At 37.3% G+C, this 18854-nt stretch overlaps 1 protein-coding gene across 1 annotated transcript in view; it reads left to right on the top strand.

Annotated features, from left to right (window-relative positions):
* Positions 1–9620: 9620 nt before the first annotated feature.
* Positions 9621–18854, top strand: part of LOC139708386 (inactive ubiquitin carboxyl-terminal hydrolase MINDY-4B-like) — a 30390-nt gene continuing 21156 nt past the window's right edge. Inside the window, exons 1-3 of the mRNA XM_071620339.1 lie at positions 9621–9794; positions 12444–12542; positions 13350–13469. Coding sequence (XP_071476440.1) covers positions 9678–9794; positions 12444–12542; positions 13350–13469 — 336 coding nt within the window. The 5' untranslated portion in view covers positions 9621–9677. The remainder of the gene's footprint in view (positions 9795–12443; positions 12543–13349; positions 13470–18854) is intronic.

Below are 18854 nucleotides of genomic sequence, written 5' to 3'. Positions count from 1 at the left end.
CTTTCGCAGAACAGTCTTCTTCTTCATTTCCTTGTATAATATGCTCTAAATTTGATATCGAGGGGTCAGGGTAAATAATGTGAGCTACACAGTGTCAGAGAATCGCCAGCTCAGCAAATGTAAGTGAATGAAATAATAATGTTCAATATTCCGAAGGTTCATAAAATCCGAAAATGAATTAAGGTTCGTTATTCCGAAGGTTTGTTATATTATATTCCGAAACACCAAATTCCCTGTACATACTCTTTAAATTACTTAGATTGAGATGAGGGACAAATCCCAAATAAGATTGAAAGTGTCAGTCTAAATTTAGAAGTCAATCAATTTTCTCAGTCTAATTTTGAATTTACTAACTTACTTGGATATTCTTGGGTGTATAAAGAGACTGGAAGCAAAGCTTAACTACTGTCCCTATACGATATTTACTGTTCTGCCCCGTCTCAGGTATAGGGTTCAAACTTGATTGGGTTATTTCTCCGATATCTTTCTAGGGAAGACTTGAATTGGTTTATGGTGGTAGCGTTGATGACTTCCTTAGGTATAGCGCATTACAATTGTTTACATTTCTTATTGAGAAAGCAGACTGCCTCAGACTAGAACGGACACGTTGTTTGAGACCATGACCTCTTGTTGTTGAACCACTGGCCAACTGGAAGAATTTTAAAGGATTTCATAGTACTCTGTCGAAGCCTTTCAGGATTTTGAATATCCAAGATATGAGAGTAGTGTGGGACGGGGATTTCCCCCTCCCAATCGAGGGAGCGTTTGCATTTTTAGAATGGAAATTCAACGATCTGCATGGTGCACACATTTTTTGGAAAATGTGGGAATTTTTTCCGATCCAGTAAGTTAGATGATACTTTTTTTATTATCAAGGTTGCCAGAGAAAGCCCCCAACAAACTCAATTCTATGATTGTTGCTTGACGAAGGAGATAACCCTCTCTTTCATGCGACAGCCTTTTCTTTTGTTGGAAGAAACTCAGCGATCTGGTGCACACTAGTCTTTTGGCGGCATATTTGGAAAATTTTCAATAAAACATGTAAAAAGCTACGATGGTTACCTATTCTGGTTTGAAAAAAAAAAAAAAGTTCCAAACAAGTTAAATTGCGTAATCGCAGTGCGATTCTCTACTTATACGCAACAAATTGATTTGAAATCTCATTGTATCTATAAGCGCATGCACGCAGCTCACAGACTCAGCGGGGGAGTTTGGGATGGGGATATGTAGGCCTACCCTTCCCACACAATGGAGCTTTTGAATTGACTTTAGAATTGGCATTTTGAAAGTCTTTTGGAACTTTTTAATCAGTTAAGCAAGCAAAATTATATCCAGGGGAAATGTGAATGGCTACATCGTTGTATACATATACATGCTGTAGGCCTATATCTTTCACGTCTTATCAGGGATGTGCGTCTTCACTGTATATAATATAGATTATGGAAAATAATAGCGCTCCCTGGAGATGACAAAACAAACGGCAGTGAATGGAGTGGTGATAGATATCACGATAATGCCATGTGTAGTATTCTCACACCACTACATTCTTTTTACTGTTAATTAACTGATCAGATATAGGCCTAGTATAATAATGTGACAATATAACAGTTTGAGGAATGGGGGGGGGGGGGGGGCACTGCGAGGTACCTCCTTGGTTTGGGGACTGGCTCTCTCGATATCTCGCCCAGCCATTCACTCGGAGTCAAGTTCTCAACCATAAACACCAACCTATAGCGGGGTGGGGGTTAACCTAGGTTGTTTGTACAGAGTTGGACTTTATCTTAAAATTGTGAAATGTAAGATCATTCCTCTGTTTCATTTGGAGCTACTATTATGGGAAAAGATTTTATGGCTTTCTATTCTTTTTTTTTTAATGGCGCGGGGGGGGGGGGGGGGTGTTGTCAAGCTGACCCTAGGCAGCATGGGGGGGGGGGGGGTGTTTGAACTCCCTGAACACCGTCCCTCCCCCACCCAGTTACGGGCCTGTACTAAATAAACTACTGTCTTTTTTATCTATCTATTTTTAAACCAATTTCTAGACCCTTCTCTTCCGATAGGCTCTAGCACCAATATAATTCCTTGTTTTTACCATGGAGCTACAAGAGAAGTTTCGTGCTTTTACCGATATGGACCTATAATGTGTTTATACCAGTGTATAAAATATGGAGAAACCCCCCCCCCCCCCTACACACACACACACACACACACACACACCTCCTACCAGTACCACCTCCCTACCAGGGAGGTGGTCTTTCACTATTCCTTCACGAGAAACTGTTCTCATCAAGTGGCAAGTCAGTATACTATTGCTGAATTAACACGAAAGTGTAAGTAATACGACCCGGCTAGCTCTGTATGGATGTTTTTGTTCTCTTCCTCGCGGCTTGGCCTCACCCCTGTCATGTTTTGGTAACCGCAGAAGTCGACCCGACCTGCATCCATTCCTATACTGTACAACCAATCACTTTATGCCCTTTATCACATCAGGTTCATGATGTACAAAAGGCGAAGTTCGGTCTGCCAGCTTTTCACAGGAGTCAATGGCCTTGGAGGCAACTGAAGCGGCATACCCAACACCAATACGATAAACAGGATCACCGGATCATACGGTGCACCGTTGATGCGATGCAGACTGCCAGTTGAGATGCAGCATATTTGTTCCTGACGGACGTCCACGCCGGCTGAAACTGTTGTTACTGTGAATTTGTGCATCTGGTGGTTTAAAGTTACTGACAGGTGAATTGATCGAAGGTAAGGTTTGAATTTGTCAGTCTAATTTATGTCGGGGTTATGATGTGTTTTCAAGATATTTCGTAAGACGTAATTTAGGGCGAATACACTACAACAAACTTCAGGCCTTCGGCCGTGCGACCCTGCGACACAAGCGCTCTTCCGAGAGCGGAACTCTATTGATTTCTCCCCCGACACGCGGGGACGAACATTTTGAAAACCCGCTGGCTGTCACTCTCCTCTGCGGGATGTGAAAATCTAAACCCGTATTTTTTGATGCGGGATGTTTGTACTTGTAGGGTGTAAGCTATACCTCTATCTATTGTTTTTGAATACGGAGTGCAGATGTGATAGATATCTTTATAGGGGTAGAATACCACTTTTTCCGTACTTCCCAATGCCTTCCCCATGCAATTTTTAGAATTAATTTCATTATTACTGCATTTTTTTCGTACAACTGGACACTACACTGGTCCACAGCTGTCAGTTACTGTTAGTATGCTTTTTGAATATTACTTTAGAAAATATGTTTTAGATGATAACATATTTTATGAGAATTCTTTTTATTAAGTATGAGTAAAGTGTGTGAAATTTAAGCCAGTGTAAGATGTTTGCCATATTTATGTGCATTTTACCATGCATGTAATAGTGTGGTTGTTTGTTGAATTGTTTGTTTGTTTGTTTGTTTGTTTTTGTGTGCAGAAGACGACAGCCCTTGGACACAATTTAAGAATATGATTTTGTTGCTTCATGTCTCTCTATTGTATAGAAGAGTCTGGATATGTATGTGGATAGAATTATCATAATGCCAAAGGTCCAGTTTACCTTTGGGAGCAGTGATTTCAAAAATGTTCAAGATATCACATTTGATGCATATGTGTAGGTCTGTTGTATCACAAAACATCCTGCCATATAAATTTTTTGCATTAAAGCCTAAAATATAAGGAGATATCAGTGTTTTTCTCAATAAACCATAACTGTAGACAGTTTAGTCTGGAAACATTTTTATTGTAACTATTGTTCACATTTTGTGTATTTAACAACACTTAAATACAGATTCAAATTTTGACAGTGGTTGTTTCTATATAACTCACATATTAGAACTATTTTAAAGTACTAATGCTAGATTTTTGTTTCATCTGCAAATGGTAAATTATGCCTTTAAACTGATATAGCTGATACATTTCATTTCATAGTACATGTATATCTCTCTCTTTCTATTTTTCTATTATATTGCCATCTCTGCCCATCTATCACTGTCTGTATCAGTCTGGCATTTATTTCAGTCAATCCGTCAGTCTAGAAGGCTGCCCTATTTAACAATCTAGAATATTCTGTAATCAATAACCATCTTCTAACAATTAGATATTCAAACTGTCGAGAGTGAAATCTCTCTCTCTCTCCCTCTCTCTCTCTCTGTCTATATGAAGAGTTTGATTGCAAAAAGGAGTAAGTGACATTTTTCAGAATTTTAAAATTGTCCACAATCAGATCCGAACAAACTAAAACCTTTCCAAGGAATATTCTTGAAGTTATGATTAAAATAGCCCTTATTTTTTATATTTTTTCCATTTCCTATTCTTTAATTCATTATACATTTCTATCATCTATCATCTGCATTCCTTTTATTCTTTCAATTATACTTGCACAAATCTTACAATAATTCAGTTAATCTTCCATGTACTGTGTGCTAGAAAACATAGTAAAAAAAAGAATTTAAAGATGAAATGTATAGAAATACAGCATGTGAATGTGACATGTATTTCTTTAGAATGGGAAGGAAAGAATATGAATCCATATCAACAACTCACATTAGAAAGATTCCAGATATCATAAGATGGCAGAAAAAGAAAATTCTTTGGAAGAGAGAGGTATCTTTTACACAGACAGTCAACATGATTTTGTTGATTTACTTTTAAAAATCCATATGAGCTAAAATTTTCAGTAAGATCTCTCATTTGCCACTTAGATGTCAAAGTTAATATTGCCCTGAGTCTTTATTGTTTTGTTATGAGAGTTTGAATGTTTTCATAACATTCATACTGCTATAGGGAAAAAAAGAAATACAATTCAAAAATCTCACAGTGCAATTTTACATACTCATCTACCATAATAAAAACTCATGCTATTGTGAGTGAGGCTCTAACACTAAAAATAGACAAATGTAGGTTCTGTTTTTCAGCATGTTGCCTTTTCTTCAGCATTTTGAGAATTGAACTTTTGCGGTCATCGTTGATATTCATTGATGCTTCAAAAGACAGATGTAATGTTTTGTACAATGCACAAAATGTATTATCTCAATATGTGATGATATATTTCACTTTTGTTTGTAGGGACACTCTATATCATCATATTATAGCCATGGGACAGATATGATCTGTAATTTCTGTCTACTGCAAACAAAGTCCACGGATATTAAAGGGAAGGTAAACCCAAAGAACAATGTGGATTGAGTGAAAGCAACAACATTAGCAGAACACATCAGTGAAAGTTTGAGGAAAATCGGACAATCGATGCAAAAGTTATGAATGTTTAAACTTTTGGTGTTGGAACCGCTGGATGAGGAGACTACTAGAGGTTATGACGTATGAGTGGACAGCAATATAAAGAAAATATAAAGGAATATCAACAAAAATTCACTTTTCTAGCATTATGAAATGGCACTTGCCTAACCGCTTTCAGAAAGCAGGGGGAATAATTGCTACCCTTAACATATGTCAGTATCAAGTTGATGGAATTTGTGGTTTTCATGAAAAATAATTTTTTTGTGAAAATTTCTTTATATTTCCTTTATATTGTTGTCCTCTCATACGTCATAACCTCTAGTAGTCTCCTCATCCAGCGGTTCCAACACCAAAACTTTAAAAATTCATAACTTTTGCATCGATTGTCCGATTTTCTTCAAACTTTCACTGATGTGTTCTACTAATGTTGCTGCTTTCACTCAATCCACATTGCTCTTTGGGTTTACCTTCCCTTTAAATTGTATAGGCATTGTATATGATCAAAACAGATGAGCTCAGAGTTCCCACACATCTTGATACAGCAAAGAAATACGAGAGCTTACATTATGTATAGCTTCTGCAGTTTAAGAGTTCAAATGGAGCTACCCAGCCATTGTGCAGCAGTTGTAGAATTTTCTCACCCAAGTTTTCTTTGTCAACCATAGTTTAGTGTGTCAATGATTCCTTGATGGAGCTTGTCCCACAGTGGTTTGGCTTCTGTGCACAAAGAGGTAATCAATACTTGGTGATCCCTTTTGAGGAATCTCTTTGAGGGCGGCCATTGTTTGTTAACACACAGAGCCACCAATAAGCTTCTGTTTGATGATTGAACTGCTGTTTAGTGTGTGTGTAACTGCAGTATTTCCCCCCCCCCCTTTTCTTTTGGCCCATGATGACTTGCATATTTCCGTCTCTTGGGATACCAAAATCTCAGACTTAGATTTCCATTGCATAAAAGAGCAGTGAGTGTTCACCTTAATGTCCTAGTAATAGACATATTTACAGAAGTGATATGGTGTGTTTAGTCTACTGTTCCCATTCAACATGCGCAAAATTATGTCACTTACTTACACGGTATCAAAGACTGAGGACAAATCTGTAAGATCAATACACTGTTATTTCCCCAAACAAAGAGAAGGTTTACATAGCCTTGTCGTTGTCTTATGCCTGCACGCTCACACCCTAACCCACACAAACACACACACATGAGGGACTACATAATGAAACATATTTTGCACAGATGTTTCAACTACGATTCTATCTTCATTCTGCAGCTGTTATGAGTAAAGCATGCTTATACAAATGGTCCATGTTTTTTTTCACCTGCATTTTATTGATGCAAAAGCATTAGACATATTTTTGTCAGGACATGCACCTTATTCAGTTGGTATATGAATATATCTTTCTATTCACAACAAAAGCATAGAAGGAAAATATATTTCAAAAGATATGCCATTATCAACAAGCAAATGTTAAATTATAGTCAAACATCAATGACATGAACTATTAGCCAAAGTCCATTTCACTTAGGTTGGGTGTGTGAAGCACAAATTGGAAAAAAAAAAATGTATAAATGAATGGAAGTATTCTATGGATCAAAAGAAAATGAAATACTGGTAATGAGATAAAATATAAAAAAAAGTCAGCACCTACTGCCACATGATCTTTATGAGCTAACTGTTTTCCTGATTGATGATTTGAAGATAGTGTGATGAACTTCCTGACATGGACATGGACACCCAAAGAGAACATGAATTATGAATGAGACAAGAAGGTTGAATTAGCGTATGTAAGAAATGAAAGGACAGAAGCAGAGAGAGATAATTATATAAAGTTGTGTTTAGATAGATGTCGTAATAAAAAATACATCAAAGTGAATCTGATTTGAATGAGAGAAATTGGAGTAGAGAGCACACAAGTAGCAAACAAGGAAAAAAAAATTGTAAAAATCACTCAGGTCTGTAGATAGATAGATGAATAGAGAGAGAGAGAGAGAGAAAGAGGGAGAGAGAGAAGGAGAGAAGTCTGTACAGTAATATAGAAAGAGAATGAAAAATAAAAAGAGACAGACATACAAAAGTGAGATTGACAAGTATCATGCAATTACTCTAATTCCCAGATGGCAAGATATTAAAAAGTGGTGTTTGAATTGCTGCGGTTATAAAATGCTGTCGCCAGGCGAATTCAATTTGCAGAATTGCCCCGGCCATGAAAGTTTAACCAGGTTTTGTGTCCATTCAACGAGGATAGATTGATGGATGTCATGGAAATGGGATGCACGTCCACGGCAGGCTTTCGTGACGCTATGATGACAGTGAGCGCACAGATATGCAGTTAATTTCATGATTAGACAGCTCTGTCTATAGAGGAAACCCACTTGATGGAAATTTGAAATGCTGAATAGGAACAGTCGTAATATATACAGCAGCATAATTGCTCTGGGAACTAGACGTATAGGCACAATAACTCTGAATGTGGCCCATCTATTTAGATTTGTTATCAGTTGTTGCTAGGTCTATATATTTCCATATTTCCCATTGTTATGAATGGGCAAAAAGAAAAGACCCCAAGAAATATTGTTCTATTCATCAAAATGCCACTAACGTATCTGTTAATGGTTATCATAATAGCCTCTCTGTAAAATTAGGTACAATGTATAATCTGACCTCAATTCTTGTATCATCCAGGTGCTGTCACACTGTGAAGTTGAGGGAAAAAAATTATTTCATACTCCATTGGAACTCCTACAAACCCACACCAACAAAAACATGTTCTGAATTTTACATTGGGGAAAATGTTTCAATTTTCTGGAGCAAAAAAAAAAAAAAAAAAATCTTTAAAAGTTAACCTGTTGAAGACGAGTCCCGAGAATACTTGGGCAGGTGTCTATGGGAAATGTGTGTTATAGCAAAATTAGTTCGTCCTCAATGGGTTTAAAAGTACGGTGGGCTGCGTGTACAGCATATAGACTACACAACAGTTGTGATGTGCGCTACCTACTGATGTACATTGTAGCTACCGCTGGGTCGGTAGCTTTCACATGTAAATGCACATAAATATCGTTTCTCCCATATCCAGCCAAATTGCTCATATGGGCGGGCGCCGGTCGCGACATCTAGCCAGATAATAGAGGTCGCGCTGTATGTTGGTATTGACCTTGATGGGACCTCTGTCAGGGTATAGAGAGTGAAACAATTTAGGAGGATTACATTGAGATTACAGGTGGAAATGCCATGGTCGCATTAATGTTGTCACTACCAGTTATCCTTTAGAGATGTCTGAATACCAAAGCAGCCTATTTTTTCCCCCATTGCTACTCATGGACAAATTTTGAATTCATGTCATGATACACAGGGGTTTCATTACTACAATGCTCTGTCTGTTTCCTTCTCGTTTACATGCAAACTTAGTAATGATTTTTGCATCATTAGTGATGGTAATAACAGTAGTGGTAGTGATTGGTTGTAGAATCAATTAGTATCATTATTGTTAGAGTAGTGTTGTATGAACAGTTATTATCACTGTTATAGTAGTAGTTCTTTTTGTTTTTGTCAAAGTAGTAAATCATGTACAGCTGTACAATGTTCTTGTACACTAATTGTACACTAATTGTTCCTGAAATGATCTACATTTGCATGGCATGCCATGCAATTAGATGAGGTTATCAATTTTCCTACCATAAGGGTAGATAAGTTACTAATGTATGTGTTGTTGTTTTTTTCAGTGAAATACTTTTTTCTGCATTTCCCTTGCTTTCCATATCCTTACCCCCCCCAAAAAAAAATTCTCTACAATAATTATTATACTGATTTGTATAGCCTCTGTCATGCTTCTGCTAGTGTGAAGACATTACTTCATTCTTTCATCTGCTGCACTTGTTGCTGTTGCAGATTACAAACCAATCCTTGCTTGTGGGAGGATCCAAACAGTCTTTATTTGTGGGCAGACCCAACTTTTATTTATTTATTTATTTATTTATTTATTCATTTATTTATTTACTTATTCATTATCATTTATTTATTTATTTAGTTATTTATTTATTCATTTATTTATTTATTTATTTATTCATTTATTTATTTACTTATTCATTATTTATTTATTTAGTTATTTATTTATTCATTTATTTACTTATTTATTAGTATTCATTTATCAATTAATTAATTAATTAATTTATTTATTTATTTATTTATCTATTTATTTATTTGTTCATGTATGTATGTATATTTGCATTTATTTATTTATTGTTTATCTATTTATTTATTTATTTATTTATTTATTTATTTATTCATTCATTCATTCATTCATTCATTCATTCTTTCATTCATTTTTTTTTTTCAGGTGGTGTCATCCAGTCTTGGGGTGTTGGGAGGAGCCATTCAACAAACAAACAGAGGTATTGGCATCTACTGAGGGTGGGGGCAGGACCCAGCAGGGACCATCAGGATGTCTGCCAAGGGTGCGGTCCCGGCAGCCTCCCCCCCGCCAGCTCTCTACAAGCTGGCTGCAGCCCTAGAGAATGCCACGCCTACCAACCTGTTCGCCTCTGCTGCCCGACCTATGGTAAGCTAGCTTTGGGGCATTATAACCTGTTGTGCTCAGCTGGAAAGCAATATTGTCTGGAAAATAATATTGAACAGTGAAGTGATATTACATAATCCTAATCCTTATTATGTCACCCTGGCCCTCTTGTTGGACCAATGCACATTGCTACACTAAGTGGGCTTGCCAACTTTACAGGTCAAATTAACCTGTTCTGTACAAAATTCTGAAATTCCCATAGACTTAATACACAGGCCACCAGGTTCCCAGATGGAACGCATTAAGATGGATTACCGGTACTGAATGCTGATGATAAAGCTTGGTATGTCAAGTTGTGTGTGCCTGAGCACATACTGAGTTAATGTATGCAAAAAGTTTTCAAAATTGCTCAAGAAATGCTGTGACCTAGCTCTTCATTTTGTCCCTTCCCTTACTAAAAGGAATTCATAGAACTCGCATAGGCTATATAAACCTGGGCCCTGTTGCATAAAAAGATACCATCATACGTACGGGCCCAGGTATGGCAATATGTCACAAAATGAACTTCTTCAGCTATAATGGTTATTTCTCTTATTTTAAAAGGAAAATTACTTGTAACAATGCAGTAAGCATGAAATGAAGATTATATATTTGAAGGAAGAAAATCATTAGTATTTTTAATTATCACTTATATGTGGTATCAAGGAAACCGAAAAGCCTGAGAAACATGCTTGAAACTACAATGGAAGCAAACTGTGCTGCATTACACTTAGACATGACTGGAATCTTCAAATAAATGGTTCTGCTTTACTACCAAACCAGTGCTAGGTTTTGCTGTTCAGAGTGTTATTTGAGATATGCTAAAGGCAGAAGACCCTTCTTTTTTTTCCTTTTGTCTCAAATCTTCTGAAAAGAAGGGTGTCCATAGAAATGTGTTTAAAGTTCTTGAAAAAACCTCAAAAGGTCAGTGTCAATAAGACTGAAATTTAAATATAGATCGAATTGATTTCCACAAGTTTGGTTCAATACATGCATATTGATTTGATACACAAATGAATGACAGGCAGAGATTAATAGATATAGAGAGAACAAAAAAAGAAAGATAGATTTAAATAGATACAGAGAGAGATAGAGATAGTGTGTATGTGTGTGTGTGCGTGTGTGTGTGTATGTGTTAATAGCGTGAGATGTTGTCCTGTCTATATGTGTGTGTGTGTGTGTGTGTGTGTGTCTGTCTGTCTGTCTGTCTGTCTTTGTGCATGTGTCTCTTATTTGTGCTTAAAAGCATACATCATCCAAACATATTGCGTGCAGGTGTCCGAGATTGGATGTAATGATGCCTGAAATACGACTGCATATGAGAGCGTTTACAAGGTGCGCCAGGCACCATTGCCATGGTAACTGATCAACTTTGCACGTCCAGCCAGACGTGGCACAATGAATTATGCACCAGTGACTGCAGGGACTGCCCAACCTGCAAACAATTTGGATGCTATTAAAACCAAAATGTGCTTCATCAACGTCACGACCATCTTTTATTAATGTTAAGTCACTTCAGATGAAATTCTTGTCTTGCTTTACGGTGGTATGACGAAGATGATTCTCAGCATTTGAATTGTATGGGGCCATGTTTCTGTTTAAAGAGAGAGAGAAAAAAAAAAACATTCAAAGGGGCAGACTCTTCTAAGAGGGGTATGCAGGGTTCGACATAGACGGTGGCCTCGAGGCCACAAAGAATTGATATCAGGCCACCAAATTTCCAAAAAAAGAATATCTTTTGGTGGCCCTATCGGGCACGTAAGAATCAAAATGGATTGATATATTTCTATTCAATTTGGCCACTATTTTCTTCTTTTTTTTGGGGGGGGGGGGGCACAAACATTTCAGATAAAAGATTTTAGTGGCCCAAATGGACCGCCAGAAAAAAAAGTTTGTGTCGAGAACTTAGGCAACATTGCATTGAATATAACATATTTTCTTTCATGTATTTATAATGTGTGGATCTATGAAAAAAACTAACGCAGAATACATGTAAATGTGTACAAATTAATATATTTTCTATCTTGTGGAATGATATACATAATCAATATGTATGATCCATATTAAGACTTCAAAGGCTTTTGTCATATGTATGAGAGCTCATCATCACTTTTTTGAACAACAACAAAGAAAAACATTGAAAAATTTAATAACACAATAGAAATGACAGAATTATTTCATCAATATGTTACCCAGGATTAGACATGAGTATAAAATAGACATATCGGAATCCTAAAGAAAAGTAAAACACAGTATAAAGTTATGTTTGGATCTCATATCAGAATAGCCCCCCCCCCCCCCCCATCCCCCTGCAAAAAAAAAAATAATATCAAACTTAAATAGTGTAATGTATGTGTTCTCTTTCTTGTATTACTGATGATCCATGGATTGTGAAAAGAATATAGGATTTCAGGTATTATACTCTATCATGTATTGATGAATAGATTTTTGACATAAGTCGAGAAACAGTGGCGGATCCAGAAGGGGCTGCACCAGCGGGTGACCTCTTTATTTTTTGTTAAAACCAATGATATAAAAAGAAAAAAAGTGGGATGCTGGCGCCCCCTTTAATTTTGTAACTAGTGCCTCCCCTTTATGGAATTCCTGGATCCACCGCTGTGTAAATATTCTATTTCTTCAATTCTTATGCAGACTTCTAAAGAGGAGTTTAAAGTGACAAGGACCAAGGAGCAGGCAGAGCTGGAAGAAGGGGAAGAAGCAGGAGAAGATATCTCGTATGAAACGGCACTGGTGAGTTTTCTTCTTTTTATTCTACTGTAAAGCAAGAAATATTTGCGGTATGAAATTTTCGGAACTTGGAGCTGACAGCCTTTTTTTCATGGCATGGCATTATTATGAATTGCCACTAGCATCCAGTGCATCATTCATAGTGTAGACAAGATCTTTTGTGTGCCTGTTAAATTTGCGAATCTTTGCTGTCATGAAATTCATGAAATCAAAATGCATGGAAATTTCTGGTTTTACCGTAATGCTATGTGTGCCAAGGTGAACACCCCCTGTTTGCCAGATTATTCCAAGACAGCAATACTTGAGCACTTTTTAAGAATATACTGTATTTCAAAGCCATATTATATAACAAAGTTATCTCATAAGCAAAAGGGTAAACATTGCCATATGAAGATGGATGTAAAACACGATCCATATTGTGGGCCATGGTGTTTGAAGCAGTTATTATTATTTATTACTTCTTTTGCAGACCTAAATGCCAGTACATTATAAAAAAAAGATAGTTATGAGAACACCTCATTATTTATTGCAGTCAAAGTCCACTTCATGCTAAAAAGAGGTAAAAGTGATGTGTTTTTTATTGTAGTTTTGTGCTCTGGCTCGTTTCTGGGCAGTGGTCATCAATCAGGAATGCCTTTGTCATATACCATTCAGATATGAAGACGAGTTTGATCTGTCCACATAGCAGGACAATAGGGATATTTTGTATTTGAAGCTTACCAATCATCAGGGAGTTAAGTTTGCATGACCTCTGACCTGTGCATGACCTTTGACCCTAACTCCCGCTTGGTTGTTACCCTATACTTGTAGGGTATCAAACGCATGATCTATGGCTCCAGGATGTTTATGGTGGACCACGAATGGAAGAAGGCCTCGTTCCTGAGGCGGCCTATAGGGGGCACTTTTCCTTACGGACTACTCATGCCTAAGGTGAGTTTGTGAGAAACATGACAAAAATGCTTTTAAAACCTCATGGAAATTGTGGAGAAAGAATAAAAAACAATGTACACGAAGAAAAGCAAAGTATTGATAGCACCTAAAATGGTTGCCACTCTTGAAAAATCATCTACTTATGGACACCTTTAACCCTATAGTGCCCAGGCACCTAGCACCTTTGTTTGTCTAGCTCTCAGTTAACCCTTTTTGTGCCAGGGACTTTGGAGTGTGTGTACAATGGTATTAGTAGGGCAGATATGTAACAGAAATTGGTCGAAATGCTCACATCCGGCGGAAAGTATGAAATTTTGCATATAGGGGTATTTTGGGGCGCTGATTTCAAATATTGCCGGATCCAAGAGATCTGACCACGGGGTCGGCCGCCATTTTGAATTCCAATATGGCCGCCATTACAAAACAAATTCAAAGATCACTATCTTCAGTTCTGAATGACCTGTGGCACCAAAATTTGGTACACATGAGCGTTTTGACACATTGAATTTGATGACAGATTGATTCGGAGTGTCTGACAAACATCGAATGGCCGCCATTTTGAATTCCAATATGGCCGCCTCGACGAAATATTCAAAATCCCTCTCTCGATTTCTAAGTGGTGAGTGACCCTGAAATTAGGTGTAAACAAGTATTTTAACATACTGAGTTAAAATATTAACTGATGTGATGTGTCTGACAAACGCAACGCCTGCTATTTTGAATTCCAATGTGGCTACGGAGGCAAACATCACGACTAACATTCACGGGCATGTCAAAAAGTGCAGCAAAAAGGAAGCATAATGCACCTTTCACTGACGTCACAATGTAAATACATCAGCGCGCACTCTATCAGTTACAAACGCGTGCTCAATCAGGTAGCCTAATTTACAAACCCGAGATAGAGATTTTCAACACTCCAACATGGCAAATATGTATTAAATTCAAATTGGCTGCCGTGCAGCTTGTCAGACACATCAAATAAGTCTGTTGTTGAAGTCATCATATCTTCATGCTTTTATATATCAAATTCCAATGGCTAATGTCATTCAGAACTGAAGATAGGGATCTTTGACGGCGGCCATATTGGAATTCAAAATGGCGGCCGACCCCGTGATCAGATTTCTTGGATCCGGCAATTTTTGAAATCAGCGCCTCAAAATACCCATCTATGCAAAATTTCATACTTTCCGCCGGATGTGAGCATCTTTTTCACATATCTGCCCCACTATATGGGTTTTCTGTGCCAGCCAGCACTCAAAGCCCACGAAGGGTCAATCCCCCTTGACTTGTAATTAAAAGTTAGACAGCAAACTCAGACATAACAATGCCTCAGTCCAACAGGAAGGACATTGTACCACAATGGGGATTAGGGAGATTAGGGAGATTAGATAATCTCAGTTCATTGACAGTTAGTTTCCAGACATCTCTACCAGTCAGCAAAGAAATCTCTCCAGGGTTTGTCCAATTGACTCTTGAAGGACAGTAAGGGTTAAAATTAACTTGATGTTTAAGTGTGTGTGTGTGTGTGTGTGTGTGTGTGTGTGTGTGTGTGTATTGGTGTCTTTTCTGTGATATAATAATGTCACTGTCATTGTGACAGTGACCACCATGTTGTAAAATTATTCTGTCTGGATTATTTGAATCAGATATCATGTTTTCATTGTGCTTTCTTTGTTATTGTATGTGGTAAAGAAAAGCAATAATTGAACTGAATAAACAAATAGATAGAAATTAAGCATTCAGAAATCCTGTTCTGTTCAGTGATATTTTGCTCTAATGGTAAACATACACATACACACTAACAGAGACCTACTCACACTGACACAGACATCCCAGACCTGTACACTGCACTAACACAGACACTCTGACATAGACCTATGCACACACTACCTCAGGCAGACAGTCAGACAGACAGACAGATAGACAGACACAATAGATTCCAGTATGTTATTTGAATTAAGGCTTCCCATAGCACCACCAAGTTACCTGCTGGTGCCCCGTCGGCATGTCTCTTTGCTGAATCATTCATCACACACTGTCCCGACCTCCGCAATTAAGCTTGGTTTCATCGTTTCCACGACAACGAGAGGAAGGGTTAGTGATAGCATCAGTGATGGCTGCATCACGTGTAACCATAGAGACGGTTGTCAAATAGGATGAGATGGTCCCTGGAAGGGATGATAAAGTTCTTTAAAGCCCTTTTACATGCATAAATCATTAAAGGCATTCAGAAGCAATATCATTTTTTTTCAGTTGTGGATGAATTTTTGCCCAAGATATTTTCAATTAAGTAATTGCAGCAACACACGATATATATATATTTTTTCTTTCTTTTTACTTTGCACTTTGTCTGAAGTGAAAGGGGAAAATGGAATTACACCTGTATATGAAATGTAGAAAATTAGCATTAACAGTCAGTTCATATGGTTTACATAAGAAGTATCCGTTCTTCCAAAAATTTTGTTTAGTATTTGTGACAAAAGAAAGTGACAGGAAGTTTTACAAACTCTGGCAGTCGGGAATTAAAGCTGTCATTATATGATTGATGAGATTTTAAAGAGAAAACTAAGGACTTTCCACATATTATGTCACTTAAAGGACAAGTCCACCATCATAGACATGTGGATTGAGTGAAGGCAACAATATTAGTAGAACAAATCAGTGAAAATTTTGGAAAAATCAGACAATTCATTCAAAAGTTATGATTTTTTTTAAAGTATCTGCGCAGTCACCGCTGGATGAGAAGACTACCACAGTGTATGATGTCACATGCGTATGACAATATAAGGAAAATAAAAAGAGAATGTCACAAAACTTTACTTTTTGAATAAAGTGCACATTTCTTCGACTTGTTACTGATGTATGTTAAGGGTAATATTATTCCCCTTGCCTTCTGAAAGAGAGAAGTCGAGTTTTCTTTTGTTATGTGAGAAAAGTAAAGATATGTTGAATTTTCTTTATACTTTCTATATGTCGTTTTACACATTTGACATCACAGGCTATAGTAGTCTTCTCATCCAGTGGTGACTGAGCAGAAACTTCAAAAATTCATAACTTTTGAATGGATTGTCCAATTTTCCTCAAACCCTCACTGATGTGTTCTACTGATATTGCTGCATTCACAAAACCCACATTTCTGTGAAGGTGAACTTGTCCTTTAACTTTGTCATTACAGCCAATGGTATCTGCTTTAATGTCTTGTGCACTACCTGTACCTTTTTTTTCTTTTCTCTGTCACATTTATATCAAACTTTATAAACATTCCACATTCTTGTCATGATGATGATGATGCTGATGACTGAATGATGATCACCATTATCATGATATTTATAATGTTCTTTCATCTATATTGTCGTGATGATTGTGAAGGCAACAATGGCGGATCCAGGCGGGGGTGCACCAGGCGCGCACCCCCTCTTTATTTTTTTGTTAAAACAAAAATAAAAAGTAAAAATGGGGGGGGGGGGGCGCATACACCCCCCTTTAATGTGGTGCGCCCACCTTTAATTTTGTAAAGGCGCCTCCCCTTTACGGAATACCTGGATCCGCCCCTGTGGTAATGATGATAATGATAATGATTACCATTATCATTCACACACCAATTTGCAATATATCTCTACCAAGAATTGTCATCCAATCAAAAAATATGTAAGTCAAGGCTTCAATTTCATAAAAAGCTTTTGCCATCTCATTAAGCTGAGATGATCAAAAACTGAAACCTCAGGGCAGCAAGAACCAGACTGACCTAAAAATTTGCTGATTTCTGGAGATGTCGCTGTCACTCAATATTTCATTGACTTTGCCCAGTCAGCCGGCAAAATGCTGAGAGGAAGTTCTACCAAAGAGCAGGCATCACTTGATGATGCTATCAATGTTTGAACCAATTTGCTGGATGTATTTTATGTATGCGTGAACTCCCAAGGTGGATATAGTTCTGTTTAGGATGCTGGATCCATTAAACTAGTCTGCTGATCTAAACTGTACTTGACTTTTCTCTTGCATCGCACTTAAGATTACCCTTTGATGTGTGGATTTTAAAGTCACTGTTTACTATTAAATTGCAGATGAAACAAAAACCCAGCTTTAGTGCTTCAAAATAGTTCTGAAATGTGAGTTAGGGATAGAAACAACCAAATGGTGTAAAAAATGTAATCAGTATAATTAATGTTAAGTATTGTTAAATGTACAAAATGTGAACTACAGTCATAAAAAACATTATTTCCAGACTAAACTGTCTACAGTTATGGTCTAGTGAGAAAAATAGTGATATCTCCTTATATTTTAGCCTTTATTGGAAATATTTTATATAGTAGGATGTTCTGTGATACAACTGACCTACACATATGCATCAAATGTGATAACTCGAACATTTTTTGAAATCACTGCTACAATTGGTAAACAGTACCTTTAAGTCCCCACATACAAATTTGCCTATAGAGTACATGCCCAATCTATATTGCCTGCAAACAACTGAAATGTGTGCAAGAGAAGATTCAATCATCTCAAGTGTAACAAGGACAGTAATGTTTTTAACTTGTCGTACAAAATGTACTTTTGTTTCCGTGAACTTGAAAAAAATAATGGGTTTGCACTCTGAGACTATTTACCTTACAATAGACATCTGTTACCATGGTGCTGATTACCCTTGGGGCATTAGTTGTGTCAATACCGTCGTTGATGAGTAGAGAATCCATATATTCTAGCGGAATAACATGGGAATTAGGCATGCTCTAAGTAGCTGATCAAATAGTGCTAATTAGATAATGCGAGATAATTCCCCCGAGTTAGGCATCCGGAGGAGATGAAGTTAGCTGTATAATGAGCAAGCCTACAAAATTTGTTGCAGTTAATAGTGATATGGCTTCATTATTAGCCATTGCCCAGTTGCCGACCTTCAGAAATCGATGATACTGAGAGTATAACATCAGTTGAGTGTTTGTTTGTTGAATAATTAGACATCAAGAACCATCCTATGATTACAATCTTCTTGTTCAGACACAGTATCAGTCCTGTCATCACCAAAGCTTCAGTCAGTGCATTCACTGAATTTTCAATGTGACAGTGAGGGTAGCTCGTTAATTTCTAGGAGGGATGATTTAATACATTCAGAGGATAAAATTTCAGCCCATTTTGTCTGTAATCCCTCCTCTCGGAGACGCTGACAATTATATGCGCATGCAAACACAGCCACTGAATAGTAACAAGTTGCAAAAAGCAGGGTTAACGTTCTCCAATTTTTTTTTTCCATCCACCCAGTATGCAAACAAGTTTGTGTGATGATGTCAAGAAAGGGCTTTTTACACTTGTAAATTTTTGCTTAGTCCCGTACCAACGGTGGGGCTAAGGGGGGGCCTTAGCCCCACCGTTGGTACGGGACTATCCTTA

This window comes from Diadema antillarum, unplaced genomic scaffold (assembly GCF_040938485.1).
Source record: "Diadema antillarum isolate AM-2024a unplaced genomic scaffold, OU_Dant_1.0 seq00001331_RagTag, whole genome shotgun sequence".
Classification (NCBI taxonomy): domain Eukaryota; kingdom Metazoa; phylum Echinodermata; class Echinoidea; order Diadematoida; family Diadematidae; genus Diadema; species Diadema antillarum.
Note: the sequence above shows the minus strand (reverse complement) of the source record. Positions and strands in the feature narration are given on the sequence as shown.